This window comes from Halyomorpha halys, unplaced genomic scaffold (assembly GCF_000696795.3).
Source record: "Halyomorpha halys isolate HHAL.00 unplaced genomic scaffold, Hhal_1.1 Scaffold899.1, whole genome shotgun sequence".
In the NCBI taxonomy this organism is placed as follows: domain Eukaryota; kingdom Metazoa; phylum Arthropoda; class Insecta; order Hemiptera; family Pentatomidae; genus Halyomorpha; species Halyomorpha halys.
The window spans coordinates 508,195-519,093 of record NW_027105398.1 but is presented as its reverse complement, the minus strand read 5'-3'; the positions used below and the strand labels follow the sequence as shown (position 1 = coordinate 519,093).

The 10,899-nt window shown below is 29.8% G+C and overlaps 1 protein-coding gene across 1 annotated transcript; it reads right to left on the bottom strand.

The window, feature by feature from the left end:
* On the bottom strand, positions 1-4,416 carry LOC106686946 (uncharacterized). The gene is made up of 3 exons (XM_014430557.3): positions 4,267-4,416; positions 325-595; positions 1-229 (listed from the first exon to the last, which is right to left on the bottom strand). The coding sequence occupies exons 1-3, from the start codon at positions 4,291-4,293 to the stop codon at positions 180-182; spliced, it is 348 nt and encodes a 115-aa protein (XP_014286043.1). The 5' UTR covers positions 4,294-4,416; the 3' UTR covers positions 1-179.
* Between the last annotated feature and the right edge of the window lie 6,483 nt (positions 4,417-10,899).

Sequence of the window (10,899 nt, the reverse complement as noted above, 5' to 3'; positions counted from 1 at the left end):
TGTTATTAAATAAAAAATAAACAATTATTTATACAACATTATATTATAATAGTGTACAAATAACTGATTATTTAAACGACATTTATTTTATAAATTTGTTACAATAAAACTTGTAAATAAATATTGATTGTAGTAGAGTGAGTTTTTGAGCAGATTCGATGAAAAATGGAGCGGTCCACCTACCACCAGTAGCCTCCCCAGTATGGTCCGTATCCGCCGTAGTAACCTCCTGGAACAATTTAAGTAAAATTTAATATGCACATAGGATATTGATAATTGAAATGTAATAATATTAAATATATATATGTTATGTTTAAGGCTCACCCCATGGGTATCCGTAGTAACCATAACCATATCCGTATCCGGGGTATCCCCATCCACCCCAGCCACCGTATCCGCCGTATCCGCCGTATCCACCCCATCCCCATCCCCCATAACCTCCATAACCGCCCCAGCCGTAGCCGTAGGACTCGGCGCCTTCGAGGTCTTTTTCTCCAGGTGGGGCTACGCCCTTAGGGATCCTCTTTCCAGGTCCTAATGGGCTGTCGGCGGGAAAGGAGAGTACTACCGCTGCAAGGCAGGATACGATCACGATCTGCAAAAAAATATAGGAAATTCAATATTGCATTCTTTATCTCTATTTAAAACTAATTGAAGATGTTAATGTATGGAACTCTCATGTAACATTTTAGGAAAAAATGAGATTTGTGCTTTAAAAATATTTTAAATACGCCTTTTAATATTTTTTAAAAAAATCTAAAGTCTAAATTGTTGTGGCTTTCAGAAGTTAAAAATTGTTTTTTTTCCATCCTAAAATAGGAATAAATAAACATAGAATTCAATTTTAATCAGACTCATATGTTTCTGAAATAACATCTTCAATCTCCCATGTCTTAACAATTTAAGCCAATGCTTTTTATTAATTTCTCTTTTTTGTAGGTCTTGGCTTAAATTAAAAAATATATATAGCTTAGTTAATAAAATATATAGCTACTTTGCTTTGAAAATGGAACAACTTAAAAAAAAATATATAATTTTGTTTTTTTAATTTGAGCATATTCCAAAGTACTATCTTTCATAGACTGCTGACAATTTGACCCTCTTACAGACTATCCTGAAGCTAGTAAGGTTATCACAACATAACTTCTGTCTAAAATCCATAGAATATGTCGAATTCAGAAAAAAAAAAAATCAATGACAAACACTGATGATTAAATAAAACAATAACTATCACCGTTGACGTATTTAATTTATATCAAATAACTTCTGATTTACGTTATAAGTCAAAGTATTTTTTTTTTTTTTTTAATTAAAGATACATAAATTCACTTATTCAAAAATAAATATCATGCATAATTAAAAATATGTTATTTTTCCTTGACGTTATCAAACTTTTTTATTTATTATTATAAATGAATGACAAGTTATAAGAAGGTAATAAAAAATCATGACTAAAATCAACATGATAATATTTGTAACTACGAGCCCAAAACTAACAGAAAAAAGTTGTAACATTTTTTAGGATTCACTTCATTTCAGTAAAAATGCCTTCACAAGAAAATAACTTAAACTTAGATTTATATTTACATTTAAACTTTTTTTTTACCGTACGAGCAACCAACTGTCAATCAAAGGTAATAGAGGTTTGGAGAGGTGGTAACACACTCTGATGGCGATGAACAGACACTACTAGTCAGACCTTCAGTTATGACTGTTGCCAATAGGTAGCGCTAGATCTAATATAAACAACCTACCAGGAGGCGGGATTTTTAAAAATAAACAGAACTATAAATACTGGAAACACAAAAAGTATGTAAAATTCACTGATTTTTATTTATAAAATTGTTTTCATTTTCAATGCATTAATATGAATAATTGAAAATTTATCTGGCATATAAAAATATATAGATAGTATTATTTAGTTTTATTGAATATAAACAATGTAAATGTCTAATTAATAGTTCCCAACAAGAAGCTTGACATCACTAAATATAGTGACTTTAAGATATGAAAAACACGATAATGAATTTAGATAAAAGACGTTCATGAAATAAATCCCGTAAATAAGCAAAGAAGTCTTTAAGGGTTAAAAAAAAAAACACATTAAAATTAAGATAAAAAATATACCTTGCATTCCAGCATTTACTTCCCATTGTTTTTTCATCTTTACCTGCATATTCAAACGCCCTAAGGATAATTGTGCCGAAATTTTATTATTGCTCGACAAGGGTGCTGTGAACTTTTTTTAGCCCTACTACAATGCTGCAAAATTTTATCCCAGGAAGGAACCGCTGGTTTTTATAATCTTCCAAACCCTCAAGGAGTTGATAGATACCAACATTGGATGATCCTATGTAGGATGACTGACATTAATAAATTTATATTAAGTGTTTCCGAGAAAAAAACATGATGGTCAGAAAATGATAATATTAAAAAAGTTTTTTAAATTAAAACAAATTGAAATATGGTTGAACTTCGAATAACCTCTCTAAAAAAAAAAAATGAAAAATAAAACAAACCTACTATGCCTTAATTTTAGGTTATTGGTATTGTAACCAATGGTAGGGTTTTCTGATTTCCCTCCTTATCTAATCGTGTATTAGAACAATGTCTCTTTATTTTATCACTGTATTACTGAATAAGGTTTCTTTAATAATTTGTTAAAACATTAGATTTATCAATCATTTAAGTGGATAAAGTTACAATCTTTATATAATATTGAAATACAACGGCCTTCTTAAAAATATCTCATTGAAATTATTTAACTTTTTCGTGACACTATTAAATATTTAGGATTATCAAAATAATTTTCAATCACAAAATTTATAAATCAATCATTTATATCCCTATCCTTAAAACGAGACTTTACTACCATGTCAAGATAAACAATTTTACGTCTTATTAAATAATCACAATAATATCGTTCTGGTTTTTTATATACCATAAAAGCAATATTGCACAAAAAAAGCTGAATTACGTTTAAAAATAAATTAAATGAATAAATAAGTTAGAGAACGCCTTTCTATACAATGTTTAGAAATGAAGCTATGTCAATTCGTTGGCAAAATATTATTTATCTCAATAAAAATAAAAATAAAAATAAAAATATGAAAAACAAAATTTTTTTTTTTTACTGATTATTGCCATATTTGAAATCTCAGTCAGTGGAAATCTCGGACAAAAAAAAATAATCCTGAAAACTAAAAATAGTCTATTTTAATTTATATTAAAGATTCTTTTAGATGAAGATTACTTGTAAATTGCCAGGGACGTTATTAGAAGGTGTGTGATCCACTGGAATGATTTGAAAACTCAATAAGTTGGTAAATTTGAGATTTAAGAACCTACTAGAAATTGTGGGAAAACATTAATCAGAGAGATTATTCTATTAAAAATAGCATTGTGTATTGATGCTGTTTAGAGAGGTCAAGTTTCCAAAATGTTCCGGAAAAAGATAAATTTTAGAGAATACTTCCTAAGCCTTTAAGGTAAGTTCGTAGATTTATGACTTAAGAACTGCGAAAATTGTGGTAGTACATTATTCAAAACGGATTATTTTACTCAAAATTGCTTATGAACGCAGCTTAGCGAGTTAAATTTTCCAAAAATGTTTACGAATAGAGTAAATTTAAGGAAATATTTTCCAAACCTCGAGTAAGTTGGAATATCCAGTAAGAATTGGTAAATTCTAGATCTGAGAGCCTATTACAGACAGCGAAAACTGTGGTAAAATATTTTTCAAATAATTATTCTATTCTAAATTCCTTATATACATTGTTTACAGGTGACTTTTTTTTAAATATGTAAATGAAAAAGTATGTTTCAGATAATACTTCGGAAACCTCCGGAAATTTGAAAAATCAGGTCAAAATTGCTGAGAAATATATTTTTCAAATTGTTGCAGAAGCCATTCTGAGAACAAAATATATATTTTCCATAAGTAAGTGAATATTCAATTGGTTCGTTAGGGTCCTTTCCATGACTTGAAATCAATAAATAAAAATTAATTAGTTTAAAGTAAGACAAATTGAAATGAATAAAAGTTCGTGAAAATTTAAAAAATTATAATTTGTAATTCAATAATGTGAAAAAAAAAATTGTTATTACCCCGTCGAAGTGAAAAAAAAATATTATGAATGCAATAGAATTATTTTGAAGATTTGTAGGAATCTTAATTGACAAGTCTTACAAGTTTTTCTTTTTTAATTTTGTTACGAATTATTGAAAATTAGGTAGATTATATCGAAATCGGAAGAAGACACTCACCAGAAAGAAAATTTTTGAGTGAGCCATGTTCCCTGTTGCTGTGAGGTAGCTGGAGCTGACTGGATGCTCATCCCTCGGTTGGGATCCTCTTTATAGTCCTCCAGTTCGGCATTGACATCGCCTGCAAGAAGGGCAAGGACTGTCCTGGCTTCGGCGGGGAGGTCCTGTGACTCTTCAGGGTATTCATTAGCTAGTTCTTCGCCGGATAATAGGTAAGTCTTCGTCTACTGTTTCCTTGTATGTTTTATAAGTAACTCTATATAAGAAAAAAAACACTTAGAAGTATAAAGTTCAGTACTTAAGAAATGGAAGACGTAATATTTTATTTTTTTCGATTCAGGATATTTAATAAATTCACCTTTTTGTTTTTAAACATATATTTTTCTTTTTAGAAATCAATTTACTCAATAACATTTGTGAATCCACGTCCATTTAAAAGTACTTCCAATCTAAAAATAATTATTTAATCACTTTTATTTATTTTATTTTTTTTTATTTTCGTATTTAATCACAAATCTTTCTATCAAAATATTAATATTATCAATTAGTCAACATTTCATTTTGTCCTTATAGTAATTTTATATTTTATATATATATTTATCTAATAATAATGTGAACCGCTAAAATAAATAATAATCAGGGGTTCATTCCTTTGAAAGGAAGTATTGTTTTTAGTATAACGGTCATACAAGAAGGTGATTTTTTTAAGAACACATTCAACTGTTATAATTTTCCCTAAGTAAGTGTACCCTATTTATGGAGCTGAGTAGACCCGAAAAGAGTTCCAAAGCCAAAAGCAAGAGAGTTGACTCATATATAGGTATACAAAAAATAATAAAATAAACCTGCCTAAATAATAACAAAATAATATATTCATGAAATAGAAAATTAAATATCAGTAAAAATAAAACATACGTATCTTTATATAATATTTATATCCAGTCTTGGGTAATCTGAACCTATCATAGCCACCTCTCATGTAGAAGGCAAAGATCCTTGCACTTCTCTCCTAACAGTGTCTAATTTGGTTGTTTATTTTTATTTTTTCCAAGTTATTTTCTTGAATAAGATTTTATTAGCTAATTATTTTACCCTTTTAATTATTTCTTTAATAATTGCATTTTATTATTTTTCACACTTATCTTTTATTTTATATTATAACACCATATTTTATATTATATTATTGTGCCATATTATTAGATTTAATTAAATATTAAATTATTAACTATCAAAACAAAGTTAACTTTTTTGTTCATAATATGTAGCTATCATACTAATATTCTTACATTGTTCAATAATTGTTATTAAGCAATTAGAACTTGTTTATAGCCTCTTTGATCAGATAAATAAATATTTTAACCATAACACTCTATCTTTAAATATATTTGGAATCGTAAGCTTAGCACCTTATTGTAATTAGTATGCATCTTTTAATTTTATTATATTTTCATCTTATACATCTTATACATACACGCTTATATATATGATAAACTATACTTGCGAACGTTTGGCATGATAGTATTATGTAGCTTAACATAATTTTAAATATAATTGTTTCTTTATTTGAACTTCCTTATGAAGTCTATTTGAAAGGCACAAAATACACACACACATATATGTATTTTAAATAGTATCACCGAAGATGCATGTTTTTAAATATATATTAATTTCAAATCCTAAATCGTCTTTATTCAGTCTAACTAGAGCAGTAAAGGTCTTGCATGATCCTAACCTATTAAAAAATAAATATAGGGCCACATACTTGCCCAACTTAGCCAAATTCCAAGATCGGTATTGGATGAATAGTGTGGCTGGAAAATCATTTGGAAAGTGTTGTTTAAAAGAATTAGCAGCAGGTTTTTAAGAAAGAAAGTTTCCACATGTAATGCGGGAGTAATGTTTGTAATAATTACAGGCAAAAACCAGCAGACAGGCCTGTTTGCACGCTGAAAATTTACACCATCAAGTAACAGCAGCTTGATAATAAACTCTCATACTTCATTCAATTTAATGGCGATTCGGCGCGAAAATATTACTCTCGACGTGTATTAAGATTTTACGTAATCAATCATACCATGTATACAAAATAATATATGCTCCTCTCAAAGAACCTAAGTAGATAAACGAGTTAAATAGTAGCAAAATAAGTAAGAAAATTCCTGATGGAGAATAAAATTGGTGTACGCGTCCGGATTGGAGATGTTCCGTAATAGAGGGATTGGAATGCATTACATATGTAACTTGCTGGCCGGGACCTTAATACGACTATCCGTTATAAGGGGTGTCCACAATAGAGGAGAGTCCATTAAAAGAAGTTTAAATGTACACACAAGTTTGTGAAAATCAAATGTACAATTTAATTTGATTTTACACGCTTTCTGTAGATGTTAATGGTAATAATTATCCGCATAGATGATTTAGTGATCGATAGTACAATTTAATTTATCATGTAAAATCAAATGTACAATTTAATTAAAACGTAACTTTTTTTTTTATAACTTATTTATTGTTATCTACAACTGTATACACATATATACAACAAGTAAATTTGTGACATGATACAAACATGTGGAGAATCTACCCACTGATAGACTCCAATAACATTTCTAGAGGAGAAGACCTCGTCTAGTAAATGTTGTAATAGTCGGAATCGCCGAGCAGTTTCTTGTCTTTTTAGTCTTGTATGAGGATTCTATGTCAGTCGTTTGTCGAGATGTAGTACTAAGTAACCCATCTGTTCGACAGGAATAAGTGGGGTATTTTTAAAGGATTACTGTAGGGCAAGAGGTCATGGGTTTACGACGAAGGGTAAATGTGATTTGATGGGATTTATTGGAATTAATTTTAATCCTCCAGTTTTGGCACCATTCTTCAAGGGTGTTGATGTGGGATTGGAGTGTTTGGGATACAATGTAAGGATCATTGTTCACTGGCAATAGACATGAAAACGTAACTTAAATCCAAGTTCTATTGAAGTCGCTATCGTGGTATAAATGCATGTTGCTAATTATTGATTATTCACGAGGGATTGTTTTTTTCCCAAATTCAGGGAGGTATTTAGTAATTTCTCTACTTCCTGCCTCTTTGTCATGTTCCCTCAAGGTTAGACCAATTATGTTTCGAAAAGTTGGAATAGTGATGGACTTCAAAGAGGTACCGTACAGAATCGGCATTGTTAGAGCTCAGTCAGCTGTGATCAATTACTTATCTTGTGTGTTTAGTTTTTCAATTTGTGCCACTTAAAAATAATCTTTTGTTTCAGTCAGTACTGAAGTGTAAGTTTGGTGAAATCTTATAAATATGTATATAAATTTTTAAAGATTTTTCTCTTTAAAAATTCGTTTAATGTTCCAATAGTATTATCTCAACTTCGGTAAACAGTGCCTGATGGTTTTCAAGTTATTTAAGATTCTAGATTGCTTTTTTATAAATCTTCATTGCTACTAAGAGCTGGATTAGTAAATAAGTAAAACTTATCCACTTCATTTCAAAATTTGATTTTTCCTTTGTCAAGTAGGTGTTACAAATCAAAATTTTCACTAAGATTAAACCTATTTACTAGGGTTTTCTGAGATTAATTTTTTTTAAAATGGAAAACTCTTCATTCATTAATATTTATTTCTGGCTAAAATAAATACGTCCGTATTAAACAAAAGTGGTTTAAACAAATATTGGTCTCTTATAGAGTTACTTTATATATATATTTAATTTATTTAATGTAATTTACAACTGTACAAAATAATACAATAAGTAAATATGTTGTATGTTTCACATACACTTGAAAATCTTGGGAAAAAACCACCCATCAGTGGTACTTCAAACATTAATTTAAATTAGAAGGTCCCGTGGCCATCTCCTTTTCAGACGCCTCGGAGGATTATCAGGGATTATTAAGGAAGATTAAAAATTAATGGATTAGGATGATTAAGGAGTTTGGAATGAAAAGACGTTTTGGGCCAATTCTGCAATGAATGGGATGTTAAGGTCTTTGTGAATGATTTTATTTGTAACGTAATAAGGAGCATCAAGGATTTTACGTAGGATTTTGGATTGTAAGGATTGGATGCGGGAGGAATTTGATGGTTTGGTGGAGCCCCATAGCTCAATCCCATAGGTCCAAATTGGTCTGATTATCGTAGTGTATACTAATTTTTTGTAGTGAATGGGAAGTTTAGAGCGTTTGTCAAGTAATTGTTGTAGCAATCGGAATCTACGAGCAGTTTCTAGTCGTTTCAGTCTTGTTTGTGGATTCCTCCACAAGTCTCTTGTCAAGATGGAGTCGATCTGTAGTATCGAATCTGTTCAATAGGCGTTAGTGGAGTATTTAGAATGGATACTGTAGGACAGGGGGGGTAAAGGTTTACGACGGAGAATAAAGGCGATCTGGTGGGATTTCTTTATATTTAAATTTATTTCAGGTTAAATAGTGTTTCAATCAGGTTGAATAATATAACAAAAACTAAAAAAAGATATTGTGAATATTTATTATATTTCCTATTTATTTAAATATTGAAATTTACAGCTGCATTAATTAAAAATATAACAGTAATTGTACTATATAGGGTCATAATATGAAAATTTGTAATTCATACGTTTGGTCCATTTTCAACCTCTGAAGTGAACGATAGTCATGGAGAAAAAAAATAAAAACTATCCCACTCTATTTATTCTATCATGGAGGCTACATTTTACCAGTATTTTATATAAGTTAAAATAAAAAAAGATCATTTTTTCATTCACTCACTAATGTTCGACCTCCCCACAAAGAAATTAAATACCCTTTTTTGTTTGAGGATGTCACTAAAAATGCTTCTGATTATTAATTGGAGTTAGGAAAAAGGAATAAAATAAAAACTGTACGTGTAAGAATTTTTTATACTCTCGACTCTCTCATTGTAAAATTTGTTCATCTTTCTTTTAAACCAATATTAAATGTTTTTAAAGCCACCTCAGTCTTTTTGAAGGAGAACTTAAAAAGAACTGCAAAAAAAAAAAATAAATAAAGCTTCCTGACTCTGATATAAATATTTATTTGGCTAAACTAACAATTGAAAACAATGAGTATAAGTACAAATAAAAGGCCTTTTAAATAAAAATAAAATTAGTAAATTAATTATGAATTGAAAGAACCAAATATACAAAATTAATAAACATAAAATAAATACTACTGAATGACAAAGATGAAATACGTCCTGAAGAGAATATTATTCTCTCCGAAAGGACAGATACGATTTTTTCAAGTCCCATTCTTCGAACGTTGGTGGGCCCACGTCTATACGTCACTCTAATAGTAATTTATAAAGACAGGGTCTGGTGGCGATATCTGACCAACTACACACAGGCGACTCATTAGCAGCTACTCATATTCAAGCAAAAGTCCAAAAACTGCAGAAAGAACTGGTTCAGGACTGTAATTTTAACTAAAACACTCAAATCCAATTATCAATACTGAACGCGTCTGACAGGGCTAGCTAGAAACTCTAATGGCCACTATTTAGCAGGAACTGACTTTCAGAGGTAGCTACTCAACGCTTAGCAGCACACAGGAGATAGTGAGAGAAGAGAAGAGGAACAATTATTGAATTAGGAAGTGAAATCCGCGCATCTTCAGATAATGAACTTATAACGTATGTCACATTTACTAGCTACTAGTGAATGTTAGATGAATTATAGTACTATAGCATGATAACAACTTTTAGAGAATCCTGGAACACGAATTAAAATTAATTTGAAATAGTTTTAGTTTAAATAAAATTGATATTATGAGTTACTTTTTATGTTGATGGTGCCTATAAGTAGAATATACAGGAAGATGGTCAGGATTGCAGTCAAAGGAGAAACTAAAATAGTTTACAACTATTTATTTTCCGACGTTTCGGCCCACTTTGTAGGGCTTCATCAAGGCTATAAAGAGACAAAATGATAAAAGGATAAGAATAAAAATACAAAGATATGATACAATGATAAGAATAAAAATAAGTAACAATGGCAAGAGTAAAATTTTTTATAAAAATACGTAAAATATACAGTTAAAAAATACAGGAGATGTACATAAAACAAAAACAATACGGGGAAGGAAAAAAAATAGAGATTAAATAAACGTCATGAAAAAATAAGAATTATACATAAATAAGTAATAATAAAGATATAAAATGATAATAAATGAGCAAAGAACAAGTCAAGACAACCTACCTGTTCAAAGTAAACGTAGAATAATTTAGGCCTCTTAATTCGATGCTAGACGCGTCTTCGTGCCTGGAGTTGTATTTTTCAACAGATTTCGATGCGTGTTAGGTCAAATCCCGTTCAGAGACACAAATTACGATCATTAAGCTTGATCATTTGGGCAAATTAGTGTTTAGTAGAATAAGTGCAGTGTGTTTGACCGCTGGTAATGCCTGACCCATTACAAGCTCAATGCCAACCGAATAAAAGTAATTACTAATTGTGGCAACAACTGTGATATAACTAACCATAGCGCTGTCTTGGATCAAAAAAGGACTGTTGGAAAAATGCTATAGGTAAAATAGTAAGAGCAAATTTTTATTTTAATATTTTTCTTTTGGTCTATGACACATTTGCGGCTTTTCATTGAAAGTGGAACAAATTAACTTCAATCAAATTTGAGGTTGA